At 31.6% G+C, this 19,300-nt stretch overlaps 2 protein-coding genes across 2 annotated transcripts in view; both read left to right on the forward strand.

The window, feature by feature from the left end:
* LOC127726033 (uncharacterized) overlaps positions 1–2,551 on the forward strand; it is a 28,255-nt gene extending 25,704 nt beyond the window's left edge. The window contains exon 6 of the mRNA XM_052233337.1: positions 733–2,551. Within this exon, the coding sequence (XP_052089297.1) occupies positions 733–2,144 (1,412 nt within the window). The 3' untranslated portion in view covers positions 2,145–2,551. The remainder of the gene's footprint in view (positions 1–732) is intronic.
* Positions 2,552–10,136: 7,585 nt separating this feature from the next.
* On the forward strand, positions 10,137–17,680 carry LOC127726097 (uncharacterized). Its single transcript, XM_052233430.1, has 3 exons — positions 10,137–10,370; positions 12,736–13,167; positions 16,437–17,680. The coding sequence occupies exons 1-3, from the start codon at positions 10,323–10,325 to the stop codon at positions 16,929–16,931; spliced, it is 975 nt and encodes a 324-aa protein (XP_052089390.1). The 5' UTR covers positions 10,137–10,322; the 3' UTR covers positions 16,932–17,680.
* The last annotated feature ends 1,620 nt before the right edge of the window (positions 17,681–19,300 follow it).

Genomic DNA, 19,300 nt, shown 5'->3' on the forward strand with positions numbered 1-19,300 from the left:
ATGTTTGTTAGAAAGTATGTTTAAGAATATTTGTTGGAAAACTGGTTTGAAATAGCTATAGGATTGAGATGCATATGTGTTTTGAATAATTTTCATTGTATTAACATCACATTTTGTTGTACCTTAATTTGTGAAGTTGATTTATAAATAATCAGTTTTCATGTATCACTTACATCATTATAAAAATAAGGAGATGTGGTCTGGTTGCAAATGAGACAACTATACACAAGAGTACAGAGTCGAAAGGAGACAGGCCGAAGGATTTATTCATCATGTTTATTAAGCTGTCAAAGAAAAGTATGAAATTCTTTCGTTATGGCTCCTCCTAATTTGTTTGATAATTTACTGTATGACATGGTGGTAAAGTACAAATAAATGGCTATCTGGACAATGTTGTTTTTATTAGTTTGTACATCTATTTTGGGAAGAGTCTGGTGTTTGTGGTAGATGTGGTTTGTCCCATATTGTCCTACACAAGAACATTTAAATAGATAACATTATTATGATAAATGTAACACAATTAACTTTATATTACAACATATAAATGAAGAAGTAAGGTATTGTAAATGGTAAATAATGCAACAGAATTGCCTCAATAATTTTAATCAGCAGACAGCACTAAAACAAAGGGCATAATTTTCAATTTCTTGTAGCTCTCAACTAGCTCCCCAGTATTTTGCTGATATTTTTTTTTTTCATACATATATATTGATGCTTTCTTTAATTTTTCAGCTCTGCAAAGATCATCCTCTAAGACATCATTATATGCATCTAGATCATCACTTTATAGCAGACGACGTAGTGGCCGTGATAGAGCAGGGTCGTGTGGTGATTCAATGGTTTCATACGCTCATGATGACATAGACTTTTATAGGCGGTCAAGGCAATCTCATACTGACTATGATGATGAGGATGATTTTGGTGGTTATGAAAAACCAATTTCACGAAATGATCGCTTACGAATGTCTAAATCAGACCATGACTTGGGACGTGCAATGAGAGAAATTTCGACACAAACATTACGTGAGACTGCCACCCAAACAGGTCTTGAAGAGCCTGTTACTGTTCATACAAAGCGCACTGTGAAAAGACGTCCAAGATCTAGAAGTATGTCAGCAATGGGAACTCAAACACAAAAGAAAGAAAAAACAAAAAAGAGAACTAAATCAAAACAAGATTTGGCAGCAACAACTGATGATGAATTACATGAAACAGAAGTAAAACCAGTTGTTAAACCGAAGCCAAAACCAAAACCTAGAAAATCATTAAGTACTGCAGATCATGCAGCACAGTCTGACAATGAAGGTCTAAAAAAGAAAAAAATGAGAAGGAGATCAAAATCTGATGCACATATTGCTAAAAGTTTAGAAGATCTGACACATGAATCTAATGATAAGGCTGAGCCTGGTCCACAAGTACCGCAGCATATACATAGTAGTCATACTGTTCCTGCAAATCTACAGAGTTATGGACCACCAGGGGCAATTGTTGTTCCCCCTCCTTACACAACTCTTCCACATGGAGCACAGCCTACACAGTTTGTGACAAGTCAGGGACAACCAGTCATGGTTCAGACTCAGCCTGTTGCTATGCCATACCCAGGGAATCCACCCAGGCCACTAGTACCACCACAGTACCCAGTGGCACATGTCCCAGGAAAACCTCGTAAATCAAACTGGGAGACTCTTATGGAAATGACAGACAAGAAGAAGGCAGGTTTGCCGACAGACACAGAGTCTGTGGTTAGTTCAGTGTTTACGAGTAATCCTCCCCCGACATATCAACCAGGACAGCCAGCATTTTATCCTTATCAGCAGGGTTACAGCCAACCACATATTCAACAACAACCAGTTCAACAATTTCAACCTCCACAGCCACAACAAGTTCAACAACCACCAGTTCAGCCATCAGCACAGTACCCACCGTCCCAAGGTTGGACACTCCAACCAGAGGGTGGATCTGATGGTAGTAGTAGTGGGACAACAGGAAGTGGAAGTTCTACATCGGGAATGTATGTTACACAACCGCAAGGTTTACCACCTCAGGGGAAGTCATCATGGGACAAGTTGACGGAAATGACTAATCAACAGTACAAAATTGCTTATACATCAGAAAAAAATGATAGAAGTGAAAGTGTTGTATAGAACATCGTTGTGTAACTTCACTTAATTTCAGTCTTTGTAGATAATGATTTTTTTTTTAAGAATTACATGTACTGTTTTATGTTGTTAATGATATTGTTACAGTACAAATTAATTGTAGGATGCTTATGATATGTACACAGTGTTGATTTTTCCTAGTGGACAAGATAAAAAAAAAATCACTGTATATTTTCAGTAAATATAAATTATTAATAGTACTTATGTTAAGTATAGAAGCAACTCTCATAGACAATATTGTCCTTTCATAGCTTTGGTTTTTCTGTTTAGGCATTTTTGGTATAAATGCTCACAATTTTTCATATATTTGGCCTTTTTAAACTTTTGGTCTCAAGCGTACTTTATAAAACTGAACCATGTGTCGAAGACATTTACATTTATAATACATGTAAATACTTAAATACTTTATAATATGTTCATTTAAATTTCATAAAAAAAGTAAAGTTCTTTTCTAGTTTCACTGATCAATATTGTATCAGAAGATTTTAATGAACTGTTTGAAATAATGCTTCATGGATTGTGAAAATTTGTAATACATGTAAAACAGAAATGTGCAAATTGAAAAATAATTCTTTCAGAATGACATTATCCAAAAGGTCTTTAAATTTACTTATGGTCTTAATTAATTCACTGAACTGAAATTGATAAATTAGTCATTTTATTGATAGCATACAATGAATCAGTAGAGACATGCAAGCTTCAATCTGTAGTGTATATAAATTGTAAATATCTTTCACTGTTTGGTGCACAATCTATAGATTGATTTTCATGAATAAATTTTTAAACTGAAAACAAGCAAGAGGAAATAGTTTTATTGTACCTTAAATTTCATTTAGAAATTATTATAAATCATTTTTATTTTGTAACCTTTTAAAAACATTTTTTTTTTACTGCATGTATTAGTAGTTTGTTGATTTTGAGGCAACATATGTTGTCATCACATTTGTATGCATTGTCACCACACAACAGTAGGTTGTTTCAAAATTTTAGTACGATTTGTTTAATGTAAAGCTTAATTCTGGATTTATATACAATATACATGCATAATAAGTGTATGTTATCACCATAATACACTTTCTGAGATTTTCTGGGATGCACAATAAGATCATAATGCCAAATGCATATCTTGTATCAGTTTGTATTAATTTTGTCTCAAAACTGTTTATCATCATTATGGTCATTTTGTGTTTCGTCATTACACACTTTCAGAAAATCCATCCATATTTTGCATAAATTTTTTTTTTTTTTTTATGATTTTACCAAACATTTGTGAGAAGCAAGTATCAGATTTATGTATATAGAATGGAAATGATCATGTATAACTTCATGTTAAATCTCTAGTCACTCTGAAGTAAAATTAGTGCTTTCACAATTAATATGAAGTAGTGAGACTCAAAATTACAAACTATTTCTGTATCATCGGATTCATTACTCTTGAATTGAATTTAAATTGCTGATTGTGCATAGCATATCATTATGGATTTTTTTAAAACTGTGCAATTTCTTTTGATTATTTTGGGAAGTGTGGAATGGATTAATAATGTCTTATTCAATTTGAGTGTAGAAGATTCAGATTTACAGCAAATGATTTATGATATGATATCTGATGCATAATTTCTGAAATAAGATTGCCTTTGATCTTATTTTACAGATTTGAGTATAATAAAACTATGTTTTCCCTTTTTGTGGGCTTCATGAATTGTATGCTGCTTAATGGCTTAAACAAATAGTTAACCATGGTCTGGGCAATTGTATAAAACTGGCATATCTTGTTTTGTTTGAGTCAAAAGATTGTTTTATATATCAAACAATTGGTTTTTTTTTGGTTTTTTTTTAAAGAAAACCAGTCTAAAATATACTTAAATGAAATAAAAATATTTTAGTTCAGTTAAAATTTGAATTTGCAAATGTACAAATTAATCCCAGGTTATTTTTTTTGTCTTAGACAGAAGATTTTAAATTTGTTAAAATACCCTTCAGAATAAAATAATTGCAGAATTTTACTTTCAAAATAAACAGTTAGTTGTTTCCTAATGTGATAGCTTATATAATTAAGTGCTACTTTTTCTCAGAATTTTGTTATAATGAAGCTGGGATTAATATCATATTTATTCTATTGTAAAGTTGTCATAATTGATTCAAAAACATCAAAAGAACTTATAAGTTGATTCAAATAATTTGGAAATAAATCCTGAAGGATTCTTTATTTTGATAACTTTATGAATTTAATGCTTATGTTATGCTATACATGTATCAGTTAAGGTTTAATTGAAATAATGAGTGTTTTCTATATTTCAAACACAAATATTAGTGTAGGATGTACCTGAAAGGTCATGGTTGTCAGAATCTTAGAAAGACTGCATTTAAAGCAAAGCATTTATTAGAAGTCGTTTAGTCTTGCCATCTTACAATAGTGTTTCTATTTACATGTAAACAATAAAATAGTGCTGCAGGCAGCATATCTATATAAACAGAGTACTGATCATAAGATAGTACAACCAATACATATCATATTATTATACTGTGCCATTTATTTATAGGATAGTAAACTGTTTACACATAAAATGTGTAATTCCCTAATAGAGTAGCCATTTCTGTTGTTTGATAATTTAAATTGTAAAATAGAATCACTGTATTATGTTGATAGTTAATACTTTTACTATACTGTTGGTAGCTGTAGATAGTGATACTGTTGGTTACTGCAGCTAATACTGTTCATTTCTGTTGGTGAAAAAATTATATAACTATAGTGATATAGTCTCATTATGATATTTTTGAATAAGAGTTTCTTGGGTACAATGTCATTGAAGGATAACATCCTTCAGATCCTAGAATCTTCCTCAAGTTGAAAGACTATTATGTGTTTATTGCTGTTTTCCCATGCAATGTCAATTACATCAGCTTATGACATGTTCCTACTCTTCTTGACAGAAAACAAACCATTCTTAAAAAATTTCTCAGTAAAAGCTTGAGATGACAAATTATCACTCAGAAATATCAAGACATATTTAAGAAAATAGTGATAAGCAAAATTATTTTCTGGATACATTTTTTGAACATCTATCACATAAAGAAATTTAAGAATCAGTTCAAATATTTAAATTAAACGAGATAATCATTATATATACATACATGAGATGACAACTAAAACAAACAAAAAAGACATCCTGAGGTGAACACTTACACATGGTCTACAACAATAGACATTTCTCATCTTACAGACTGCAAACAAAATGATTGTATGGTTGTACATAGCTTCAATTTCATTCTCTCATTAAAACAACAATTTCATTTATACTTATCTTCTTTATGAAGGTATGATAATTTTATATTGGGTATTTTAAATGTATCTGTATATATGAATTTGTATATAATTTTGTTTAGTCTATCAATTTTAGAACATATTTATGTATATTGTACATTTCATGGTGTATATTGTTAGTTCATTTTTTTTACCTAGTTTAAAATTCAACATTACCATTAAAACAAACGATGATATATAATATTTAAGTATCATCTTTTTTTTAATTTTTATTTTTATTGTTATGTTGAAAATATACTTCTAAGAAGATGTGAAGAATAGAATTATGAATTTTACAAACATGGTTGTGAAAATTTTTGGTTATCTATGCTGTTTCAGGAAAACTTTGGAATTTATCCTTTCTACATTCCATAATTATGTATTGTTTGGACTAGGCATTCATCTTATTTCAATTGTTTTTTTTGTATGAATATGACTTTAAATATACCTTTTAAGATAATTTTAGTATACAGTTTTGTTTAGGATAAAAGTGAAATAATAGCTATAAATATTGATTAATGCTAGGTCTGATCCTCATTTTAGAGTCAATGTAAGATATTATTGCTTTGCAAATTTAGGCAAATGTTGCAGGAACATGTCTGTGAAGTACTACATATGAATTCCCCATTTCCTTCCAGTTTGTAGAAGAACATGGTTGCCAGAGGTACTTAATTGTAACTATCGGTATATAAAAAGTTCACTTCAAAATACAAAGCTTAATCATTTCAAACTTGACATGTATGGCAGCAAAAATGATACCTAGCACGTAATTGATAATTAATTATAAAGTAAATGTAAAATTAGAAATGAAGATGCAGTCAAGACTTCAACATTTCAAGTTTTTTTTGTTCAAGTTTTGTAAACAGTCATATGACTAATCTGTGACATATAAGTAGGAAACATGAGAGGAACAAACTTTCTAAATGCAGAAAAGAAAAAAATTATAGTGTGATAAATAGACAACCATTGGACCAAGAATTTGTCTTTTCATAAACTGTAAAAAAAATTGTTTCAAACCAAGGGGGATATGATTAAATATGAGATGTGAGGTATAATGGATAAGGATAATTCAACAAAATGACACAAAATAGACGTGAACAAAAATCTCATATTACCCTATTTACTTGCTTTCAGGTAATTGTATTAAGTTTCAAGACTTATTGATGTCATGTGATACTTGTTTACGATGAGATACTTGTACCACATAATTTTTCAAACGGTTCACATTACTTCTGAATTTAAAATATTGAAGTTTGACTGTGAATTACTATCAACAGTGTAAGCATTAGACTTCATTTTAATCGATGTGTTAAAATAGTTTGCCATACATAAGTGCATAAGAAAGATTGACCAATAGTGGGTAAAGGGGTTCTTTGATATGACCTATCTTGGTCTGTACTTGTTAAAATGTATTTGCTCAAGTTGAACTGTCTCTAAGGTGACAGGAAACAGGCATTTGTGAAAATAACTGAATAAGAGGGTAATATGAGTAAATGATTCACAACAAAATATATGTATATAACATTTCATCTGCATTACTTTAATGAATGATTATTTGTTTTTCATTGTTTTGTATTGTCTTCTTTTAAGATTAAGTTGAATTATGGAAATGCAAATTGTGAATTATGAAAATAGCTTTACATATATGATCATTTTATCATTGTCATTATTACATCTTTACATCAGTTGAAATATATTTACAGACGTATCAAAATTCAACATTCCATCAAAATATGTTTATATAATAACTTTCTTTAGAAAATCATTATTCTATATGTATATTTGAAATAAATAAAAACTATATGTCTAAACTTTATTTGGTTTATTAATTTCTACTGAAATTAAAAACTTTTTGTTCACATTAAGGAATTCAGTTTCAGTCCGTGTTTTACTCCTTGAAAAAATATAGAGAGCATATAGTCATCGGCATGAAACTCATACAGATGGAAGATATAGGGAAGGGGAAGAATTCCATTGATCTTCAGGTTGAAAATCAACATCATGGTTACTAGAAATAGAAAATAATTGGAAATGTGATTTCTGGATTGTAACTTAAGTTTTCCTTGATTGATTGAAATGAAATTAGTATGGATGAAACAAATAGGGAAAGAAGCCTATTGATGTTATTTGAGGGGAGATCGACGGCACTGTTACAAAAAAGTGGCGGAAAACTTAGTTGGTTTCGGGGATGAAAACTGTAGTTTCTATTATGCGTTTATAATGGAACTTGATGGAAGATATGGAGAAGCAGAAAAAATATTGATTTTCAGGTGAAAAGTCAAAGGTCAAGGTCACACCTGATAAAAAAAAGACTGGAAAAAAACACAAAAAAAAAACAATTGCAATATCTTGTTTTGGGTGATGGTTTGAGGTACACTTGTTATATTTTTAATAAAACCTATACAAGTGATAGAAAGTAGATAAAGTAGGAAGTTGCTAGATGTTCAATGTTCAAGGACACTGATTCTAAATTATATTTTATTTTTTTTGGTCGGAAAAATGGTTTCCGGATGCATATTGTAACAATTTTTCCTGGACTACAATGCAACTTACACAAATGGAAGTTATACAGAATGAGAAGACACTTAATTATGTTGGTGCCAAAAGGTCAAAGTTCAAAGTCACAGCTACATGAATAGTTTTTTGTTACGAAAACAAACATTTCGGGGTATCGTCTTTTTTTTTAAGAAGTTCATCGGAAAGTACTAATAGATAAATAATCAGTATCAACTTCACAAATAATACAGGATCATCTGGTCTTGAATTATAGATTCTAGGCGCTGATGCTTATTAACTTTATTGATTAATCAACTCCGATTATTGTATCATTCTCCGGCAGACCAGTACATAAAAGCTCTATATCATGGTGATGAATAAGAACAAAGATGATCTGAAATGAACTTGAAATGAAAAAGGGTAGGGATGGGGCACAAGAAGAGAAAGGACTTCTCACTACAATAAAAAATATAGGGGTGGGAATAAGATCGGAAAGTTTAACCACAGCATCATTCCCTTGTTGAATGATGCTGGCAATTTTTCGTGTTTGAACCCTGATACTCTCCAAACGCGATTTGTATATCTCATTCTGGTACGTCGGGCACAGCCGCAAACGCCCTTTGCGGGATAAAAATCTGTTATCTACAAGGAGCATGAATGGCTCACCTGACAAAACTATACATCATTTTTAGCACACCAATTAAGATTATGACCTAGACCACTTGGGAAGCATGTGTTTACTTATTTGTATATCTTCTCTTTCTTACCAATTTTGACGTTTACAGTTTCCCTCAATCTATCCAATCCTCAAGATTAATGCAAAAACGCAAGACTGATAAAAATCGTGATTGAATTGCAATAACTCCTATATGGAGTCTATAATGAAACTTGCTGTCAACTTGACTTCCTGTTGATCAGTTTATGTTGTTTACAAAGTTTCTCTCTTTTTTTCATAGTTGTCAAGATGTTAACCGATAGAACAAAATATTGGTAAAATTTAACCTTAGCTGCAAAAAGTGCCTTAACCGGAAATCCGTTATATACTTATGTTGGAAATAAGGAATCAAAAAGGTTCTTTGACAAAATATTCTATCACGGCAGATACAGTTCAACAACAATTTTCCGTTTTAAGACCAGAATCTTTCATACTAGATTCCGAAAGTATATCAACTGACCCATTACCTTCCATGTTCTTCTAACCATTTTTAAACAGGCGCACACTTCATGGAAAGTCCCTATCATTATCTTTTGGGACATGGCAAGGGGAGTCTTATAATAAGAACAATAAAACATTTCACCAAGCTCTCGGGTATTGGGATATAGAAATATATTTTTCTAAACCATGTTCGGTTTTAAAACTTTATGATTCATATATTTAGGTGAGGTATGTACAACATCACACCATGTTGAACCCAGAGTCTTGTTCGGACTTATTTGAACGATGGAGTAGACTAATCAACACTTTGTGGTAACCAATATCAGACATGCAACATTCTTTAAATATATTTTCTATCCAATCTAATCAGAATGAAAATTACACAGAACTAATATGTACTCCCTTGCCACATTTCATTCCAATAGAGATAATGCGATTCATTTAAGTTTTTAGATTTGTAACTTCAAAATAGATTTACCGAAAAATGATATTCAATTCCTTCACTCTAAGCACGCAGAAATAAGAATAATGAGCAAAATATTACTGGCGCTGAGTCAAAATATTATGTCGGGGCACAGAGATATTTTCCTGTGAAATGTTAAAACCTTATAAACGCAAACTAGGTGATCTAGTACAATTGAGACAAGATTCCCATATTATCGAATTTTTTACTGTTTCCCCCGCCTGGTAATTTTGTGTTAGTGAAGTCTATCTTTTGGGACTTTGTGCCAATTTGTTTTGATTTAGTTTTGATAGATTCATTCAATAACAAAGACTTTTCGTTACACGAGGAAATAAACACAACAGTTTTAAGAAAAGAAGGAAAAATAAAATAAAACACCATAATGATGCAGTGCAATTTCAATGAGACAAGGACATGCTTTTGTTTGAACTTTTTTTTATATTTTCTGCTATTAATATTTTCAAATTAGACATTGATGAAAACTAACTCGTTAGGTTTTATGGATATTTACCTGAAGTTATTAGCTTTATGTTTTGACAACCTAATCTGATTTAATCCCTTCTATTCCTACATGGATTTCTTACAAATGACATACCAGATTTTAAAATGTAGGAATAGGAGGAATAAACCCTAGAACCTAGCTTTGGTTAATAAAATCGTGACAATTAAGAGGTATTTATAACGATACGGTTAAACCCTACCCATCCGCTTAACTTTAGTTCCTGGTCTGTAACATATATATTGCAGATGGCTCTATTGCAATGGATTTTCGTTGCTTTTATTCATATTTTTAAGGTAATTCTATCATGCAATTGTTATATTAATAACCGACGAAGGAACTACAGACAATGTTGTTTTCCTTCAGATATCGGAAATATCGCGGTTGTGTCTCGATAAGGTCAGTTTATAGGACAACTTATGATAGGTCAATGACATTTGTATGAGGGTAGGAATGCCCTTTAATTATCGTTAAGCGTCAAACGTCTGTTTTACGGTACCGTTAGCGTCAAATGAGCCTTAATTTTTTTATCGTCATTCGTCAAATCTCATTTTGTAGCTACCGTTCATGTCAAATGGAGTAAAATGTTTATCGTTAGCGTTATTAGCGTTATTTCAACAAATATTATATCGTTATTCTTCATTCCTATCCACTTGTATTACACGGCAGTTAATCGTTATAAATCGTCATCGAATAAGTAACGGTGGTCAGGAATTGCGATCTGATAGTGAAAGATCTGGTATCGGATAATTATACATGCAATAAAATACAATTCAACTTCTAAATCTATGGGAAAAAGTCGTTGTATTATCAAAAACAGAACAAATCATATACACATCAAATGTGTCTGTCAAAATGATCACAAAAGAAATATTGACTTTGAACTAAATTAACATACCAAAAGATGCAGGACTTATGAAGAAAACACAAATATCGACACAGAAACTTATGCAAATTATTTAAGAAAAACATGTTTCACATTGAAACATATATGTTACATTTGAAACTAAATCGTTCGTGTGACAAATACATTGTATTACAGTAGAGTAAAAAGATTTTTTTTCATGGAAACGATTCAGATAACTAGTACTTTAAAAAAAAGTAGGATTTTGTTAATTTTTATCCACAATTTATCGTGAGAGTTCAGATTATGCATTATTTTGATCGTGATGGACAATGAGTTACCAAACAAAATCATAAAAAAATACATTTAGTTCACCAATTGATATACTTGTAAGTGGTTTAAGCGTGTTAGTCTATATAAACGTAAATAAATGGGGTTTTATGATTTTGTTTTTGCATCTTTTTTATGTAATTAACTCTACATCATTTTCTTCGCGATAAATACTTAATATACATATATACAAAGAGCACTTCCATGGTCACACAAAGCTAGGTTAAACAACAGCGCGAATATATAGATGTATTATTGCTTCCATGGTGAGCCATATTTACACCTTTTCATCGTAAGAGGCAACGAAAATTTAATACAAAAAATAATTAGTCCAACAGGAGCGCATCTTGCCAAAAAATAAGTGCTATCAGTATCATTATCAATTATGGTTAAAAAAAAATAAAAATCGATTTTTTTTTAATAATTTTAACCTTATCCAGGGAAAAAAATCAACTGTATATCACTGTACTATCTGACACACTAACGATTTAGATTCAAATATAGCATATGTCTGAATGTGACCATAATTGATTCTAAAACGTGCTTTTCTTTACTTATTCGAATAGGGTTATGTTATGTGCCGCCTTTTGTGTTTTCTTCAAAAGAACTGTATTTTTTTTTTTACTTTAGTGCGCAGTGTTATTATAAGGAATAATAATGATTTTGACAGACACATTTGTAATTTCCGAGCTTATAATATTTTTAAAGTTGTACAAAATTTTATTTTGGAAACAGGGAGATTTGGTTTATAAATCTTTAGATTTTTAGTTCGATTTATATTTTGAAATTTGTACTTAAACTTTATTTTGTGGAACATATTCATATTATATTCACAGTTAAGACCATAATTAGAAATGAGTTGAACACAGCTTTCGGTCAAACTGACTTCTGAGTAACTGGCAAACCACAGAATAAACATGTAATGTAAATTGCAAATCATATTATAGCGGGTTTCTTTACACTATGTTCCATATGTTGTCATCTTGTCAAAGGAGACGGGTTTATATAAGTTCTTCTAGTTTCCGAATCCCTGTATTTCTTTTGTATAATTGTAATTTGTGCACTTTTGAAAAATATAATATTATTTAAACTAATTTCCAAAGCTGACTTGCATTTACGACCAGATCGCAATACTTGACTACCGTTAATTATTCTTTCACGATCATTTGTGTTGATATGTCGAATATCAGACGTGGTATTGGTTCAAAATAAAAACATTTAATTATCGATGTGTATAATTTTGTTGTGTGTTTTCTTTCCTGTCTTGCTGGTAGAATTTGAAACTTTGACTTGATGCAAAAGCAAAAAAAAGATTTCTACATGGTCTACGTCGAGTTTAAAAAGCATAGATTAAAGACGCGTGTTTTGTCTTTGGTTTTTTTCTATTTAGTCAGACGATCGTTAGTTTAATCAATTTTTGAATTCCACATTTTGTTTTAAAAAGGTGTTGTTAATTACGATTAATGGTAAATTGTTTTCCGTTGCAGGAGCATGTAAATGCTTTCCAATGCTTTAATAATGAGGATCGACGTTTCGAATGTTGTCATCCCTGTCGCAAAATTGACAGTACGTATTCATGTAAGATAGCATGCCCAAAAGACTTTTTCATTATAATTAAGACTGAGGATTTGAAATGTTCACAAAAAGGATTCATCATAACCTTTGAAGATTCTGATATTGATGAGAACATGCAACCATTGTGTGTACGACGATGTCCTGAAAGATACCAAAACTCTTTAGAAGCAGAATGTCAGTACTGTGATGTAAGCTGTAATGTGACTGCTACCATGGAACACTATGATAAAGCAACTGGCCTTACAATCGGTTTATCTACCTTGGCATTGGCATTCAGTGTAATAGTTACGGTTATCATTATTTTATACTGTGTGTTCAAGCGCAGACGGATAAAGAGAAGAAAGGTATGTGTATTGGTTTAGAAAACTTTAATTAAACCGTTTTAGAGATGTTGTATAAGTACAAACAAATCCTGTCAGATTAGGATGAAAACGGTTTGAGTTCATCACTGGATTACTTTTTAACAATAGTTTTTTTTTATATCGCAGAACCTTGAAACAGATAAAAAAAGTAATAAAAGGAAAAGTAAGGTGTTCGAACTGAACGACATTCATACAAAGGCAAAACGACATCTAGAGGTCAACTTGTGGTCTTCAACGATATAGACAAAGGTGTATACAATTTGACATTTTCGTCCACTCTCAATTTTTGTAATACCAGGACTAAGCAGTCACATTTATTGTTCAAATGGAGCGAGATTTTGTGTTTACTGGATTGTCTGAAGAACCCCGCAAAGGTCGCTTTTAGTGCTTCCAATAATTACGAAGAAGGATATTATATTAAAGATATTTAAATAAGGTATCCTTTATATCGTTAAGGATATAGAATATTCAACTAGTTTAAGTATTTTCACAGAAAATCGGCACTGCGACGTGCCATTAAGATATTTCCATTCTTTAAATTGTCTTGTCAATTGTCGTACTGTCTGACTTCTTCACAGCCAAAACACAATTCAGGCCTAAAATGAATACATGTGATACAACCTTAGAAGGCGACAATGGTTACGAACTGTACTTAAAGGGGCATTAACTACGAGATATAAAAAAAAATATATGATTTTTTTTTCAATCATTAATGAAAGTGAAATTTTGTCAAAATAAGCTAAGAAACATCGCTGATTAATTATTCACTTGCAAGTGAATTATTCGATCTCATTGATTCCGTATTCATGTGACTTCAATTGAGCCATGGAGATTATTTGGCCCCACCCCCTCAGTCATGGTCTATTGACTTAGAAACTTTTGCTTAGTTTACATGTATTAGTTTGTGATTAGTATAAAAATAAGGAGATTTGATATGATTGCCAATGAGACAACTATCCACCAAAGTTAAAATAAAGTGGTTGTAAGCAATTATAGGCAACCATACGGCCTACAACAATGTGAAAAACCCATACCGTATAGTCGGCTATAAAAGGCCCCGGCATGAAAAATATGAAACAATTCAATTGAGAAAACTAACGGCCTAATTTATAACAAAACAATTTACGAAAAACAAATATGACAGACATGAACCAACGACAACCACTGAACTACAGGCTCCTGACCTGGGACAGGCACATAAAGAATGTGGCGGGGTTAAACTCTTAAGCGCTCAACCCTCCGCTAACCTGGGACAGTGGTGTAACAGCACAACATAAGAACAAACTATAAAAATTCGTAAGGGTTCCACGAAACCCAGTGTCTCGTCTACGTTTGCTGTTAGTCACAGGCTCAACAAAAATGGGGAAAAAATTATTAAAAATTTTCCTCTAGATACTTTCTTTTGATTGTAAGAAGTTCTGTTCAAGTTTGGTAAAAATCCAAGAAGGTTTATGAATCTAATAAATGTTTTAAAAACTTTAACTGCAGACTGTACGTAATGTTAACTGGAATAAAACTAAGTCCATTTATAAGTAATATACGGAAAAACAGGAAATAATTTTTTACAAAATTTCCTTCCAGATACTAGATTTTGATCATAAACAAGCTTCTGTCCAAGTTTGGTACAAATCCAGGGTAGTTTAATAAAGTTATTAAAATTTTTAAAGCTTTAACCACAGAGTGAATGTAATGTTAACTGGAAGAAAAACTAAGTCCATTTATAATTAAAATACGGACGAACAGGATTTTTTTCAACAAAATTTACTTTTGAATTCTATATTATGATCACAAACAAGCTTCTGTCCAAGTGTGGTACAAATCCAGGATAGTGTAAGAAAGTTATTAAAATTTGAAAAACTTTAACCACAGAGTGAATATTTGTGGACGACGACGGAATGTAGGATCGCTATGTCTCGCTTTTGCGACAAAAGTCGTAGGCTCGACAAATATCAGTTGAAAAGGCTTAACTCATCAGATCGATACAAAGAAAAACATCAAACAAAAACACAGACAGGACGTGGCAGGGTATATATCTATCCCTCATCCATAACAACAAAAAAGACACTAAGTACAGATCTGAGAGGACTCGCAGTTACAGACAGTTAGTTCAAAGCCAATAACAACTAATAAAACAAATCATGCATCTAAGACTAAAATAATCAATCAGCACACATCCAACAGTGTGAATTTAGTGTAGAGACGTCATTAACAGTCAGAGAAAAACATGACCTTGTGCAATGCCAAAATATAGGTATCGACAGATTGTAGTACCGTGAAAGTACATATGTGTAATATTTAGTATGGTTTTAATTTAATGATAACAAACTCAATATTTATACCAATAAAAACAATATTCAAAGATTTAATTACAGTGTTGAATAGGTAACCTTTTAGAATAAGTTTATTTAAAGGATTGATAAGTTTACCCGGATCGTATCTAAATTTCCGGGCTCGGTTAACAAAATCACTGTAAAATTTAGGATGTGCTATTCCATTTGAAACAGGTTTTCTACATGTACAGCCAAACTTGCAAACCAAATTTTGTAACTACGGAAGAGTTTAGTAAGGGTTTTAAGTAATTTGTGGTAACGAAATCCCTGACTTGGATTAGGTCAATTATGGGTAACCACTAGTGGCATTTCAATGATATTTGGTATGCAGTTGTATTAGCATTGGCACATCTCATTCCCATGGAGATAATTTGGCCCTGCCCGCTCAGTCATGGTCTATTGACTTTAAAACTTTTGATTAGCACATGGTTTACAGGTATTAGTTTGTGATTGTGTCAATTTATAGGGAACCACTAGTGGTAGGTTAATGATATTTGATATGCATTTGTATTAGCATTGGCAAATCTCATTTCCATGGAGATTATTTGGCCCCACCGCCTCAGTCATGGTCTATTGACTTTGAAACTTTTGCTTAGTTTACATGTATTAGTTTGTGATTATGTCAGTTTATGGGGAACCACTAGTGGTAGGTCAATGATATTTGGAATCCAGTTGTATTAGTATTTGGACATCTCATTCCCATGGAGATTGTTTGGCCCTGTACCTTCAGTCATGGTTCATTGACTGAATATTTTGCTTAGCTTACATGTTAAAGTATTGATATTTTAATTTCAACATTATCATTTTACTATCAAAATAACAAAAAGGTGAGACATATCTCTGTGTTAACAGTTTATTGAATAGAGTTTGTATATAATACAGCTTTGAACAAATGTTTTTTTCTGTTATTTTCTGTTATAGACAACCCAGAGGAATAATAAAACTTATGATTCTGCAACAACCCCCGTGATTAAAAGCAACAATAATGAAATAAGTAGCAACGAATCTTACACACAACATGGTGGTGTAACAATTGCGATAGATAATGCAGAAAAGGAGGTGTCAAATACTAGTAAAGCATTAAATAAGGATTGTTCTCCAGAAAATTCGAATGTATCTAAAGCTGGACATTTATCCGAAAACCATTACCAGAAAAATAATAGTTGCGAGAAATTGTGTGTTGCTGAATTAACACCAAAATGTTATGGATTACAACAAAGGAAAGACTTTGTCAGCAACCATGAAAGCATAACAGCGTTGGACATTGAAAAGGGCACCTTTTTTAATTCAGAGAGAGTTATTATACAAAATATAGATAAAATGATTGTGAAAGGAAAACCAACCATCATTGTAGGACATGTTAATGGCATGTCTGTTTCAGATAAAGTCACAATGATGAATGTCAAGGCTTTTTGAAAATAAAAAAAAGTGAATGTTGCAATTATGACTACAAGAATATTCCAATAGTTTTTAAAGATAACTAGAAGAGGCTTCAGTATTTTTCTTTCTTATTTATGAAAATAAGGAGATTTGTTTGTTTTTGGGATTTTGACTTTCTTATAGAAATAAAGAGATTTGGTATGATCACAAAACGCCAAATGTAGAAAGGGTGCAAATTGATTTGTTTAAACATACTTTCAATTTGTGTTGAATAAATGTTTACAAATGTAATGATTTAATTATGAACTTTATATTCCACTGGAATATGAAAGAATGTTCAGATTATTAAAATTTTGGTTGTAACTTTTATCTTCAGAAAACTGTTTTTTAAGAACATGATACAAAGATCTATTTTTTTTTATACTGTGAAAATTCGATGTGTTTATTGTTTAACCTTGGACTGAAAAGGTTTTTGGTATAACCAACTGTATCAAAGGTTAAAAAATTCTAGCAAGTGTGTGAATTATAGATATTGTGTATCAAATATATCACTACAAAGAACGTATGTTGTTAACTGGAGATATTTTACTAAGATATGTCCATCAACACACAATGTATTTATTGAAACTTGACGTGTCTATATATGGTGTAGAAAGGTCAAATAGAATTTGTGTAACTTGTACCATAAATGTTATTGGAGATGAATTTCATTATATACGTCAGTGTCCAAAATGTGTTCAATTATGTTAGCTGTTTATTAAAACCATATTATTAGCATGATGAAACCAGTCTTACTTTTGAGTGTGGAAAGCGTAAAACAGTTTTCAAAGTTATATTTATATTAAGAAAAAGCTTTTAGTTAAATGTAAGTACTATGAACATTTGTAATTTACAACACTACAACACTAATTGCAGATGTTTGAATATTGTAATGCTGATTAACGTATTGTAAAAAGCTAATAAAGAACCTGAATCTGATTACCAATGAGACAACTGTTATCCAAAGAACAAATGAAAAGAACCTGATTGCCAATGAGATAACTATCCACCAAAGAACAAATGAAAAGATAATTAACAACTAAAGCTCAAAGTACGGCTTTCAATAAATAGAAACACCCAAACGGCATAGTTCATACGCTACTAAAGGTCCCCGGATGACAAGACGTGAAACAATTCAAAATAGAAAACAAACCGCCGGATTTATACTAAAACAATACACGGAAAATTATTATTGCAGACGGCAACACATGACAAACACCCTGGCTTCGGACAGACACATAAAGAATGCTGCGGGCTAAAACATGTTTGTGAGTATTCTACTCTCCTCTTATATGTGACAGCAATGTAACAACACAACATAAGAACGAACCGTAAAATCAGTTCGAAAGTAAATCATCTGATCAGGTCTAAGTATAAAAACAACTAACAAGAAGATAATAGACTCAAAGAACAACCTTATAGTACTTGCAGTTTCCGAAAGCTAGTTCAAACCCTAATATCAACTTACAAATAAACAATTGTGTTCTCAGACTTAAATATCAATCAAAACACCTTCCAATGATTTAGTGTTAAAGACGTCATAAGCTGTCAAAAAGCTTAAAGTAAACAGTTTGGTTTAGGCCATATATGCTACATTAGCAAATATGTCTGGCATTCCGCAATAATTGTCACAGGCGAGGACTTCTGATAGTGAACTTACGGTCTTCAAAAAAGACAAACATGTAAGAAGATACAAAAGGCGCAATCGAAATTATATGAGACAAGTCAGGAACGTCAAGCCTTTGTTAGACCTGTGGGTGTTATTATAAAATTTTGGTTCATTTGTATTTTTCGGAGTTCGATTGGCGTCCTTTTTACTGAACTAGTATACAATATTGTGTAGTGGCCAGCTGAAGCCCCTTGGGCTATTTTCTGCACTTTGGTCGGGTTGTTGTCTCTTCGACACATTCCCCGTTTCCATTCTCCATTCTATATGTTCATTTCTTGGTTACAGAAATCATTTTTTTTGGATTCTAACATACTCATTTCAACGTACTGCAAGTGTAGATAATCATACCAAGATGTGCTCTTTAATGAGCTTTGAACCAAGGTTAATAAAGCATGAAAGGCTGGTCAAATTTACCAATTTACGCTCAAAAGCTGACCAAGTTGTTTTACACTTTTGCATCAGATTGATTGATGGCTACTTAACATCAAGCGGCAGATATAACATGAATATTCAGGGTGATAGGATGTTAATGAAATACAAATATCCTGCATTGATCAAGATTGACACATATTTTTAGCTCACTAGTTATCAGTCAACATGAAGAATGAATATAACATTCTTCACCATTTTGCCAATTTGGGATCCTCACAAATGCATCAAATCTCTTAGGTTGAGCTAATACAAAGAAAGGCAGTAA

The sequence above is a fragment of the Mytilus californianus genome, unplaced genomic scaffold (genome assembly GCF_021869535.1).
Source record: "Mytilus californianus isolate M0D057914Y unplaced genomic scaffold, xbMytCali1.0.p SCAF_1, whole genome shotgun sequence".
Taxonomy (NCBI): domain Eukaryota; kingdom Metazoa; phylum Mollusca; class Bivalvia; order Mytilida; family Mytilidae; genus Mytilus; species Mytilus californianus.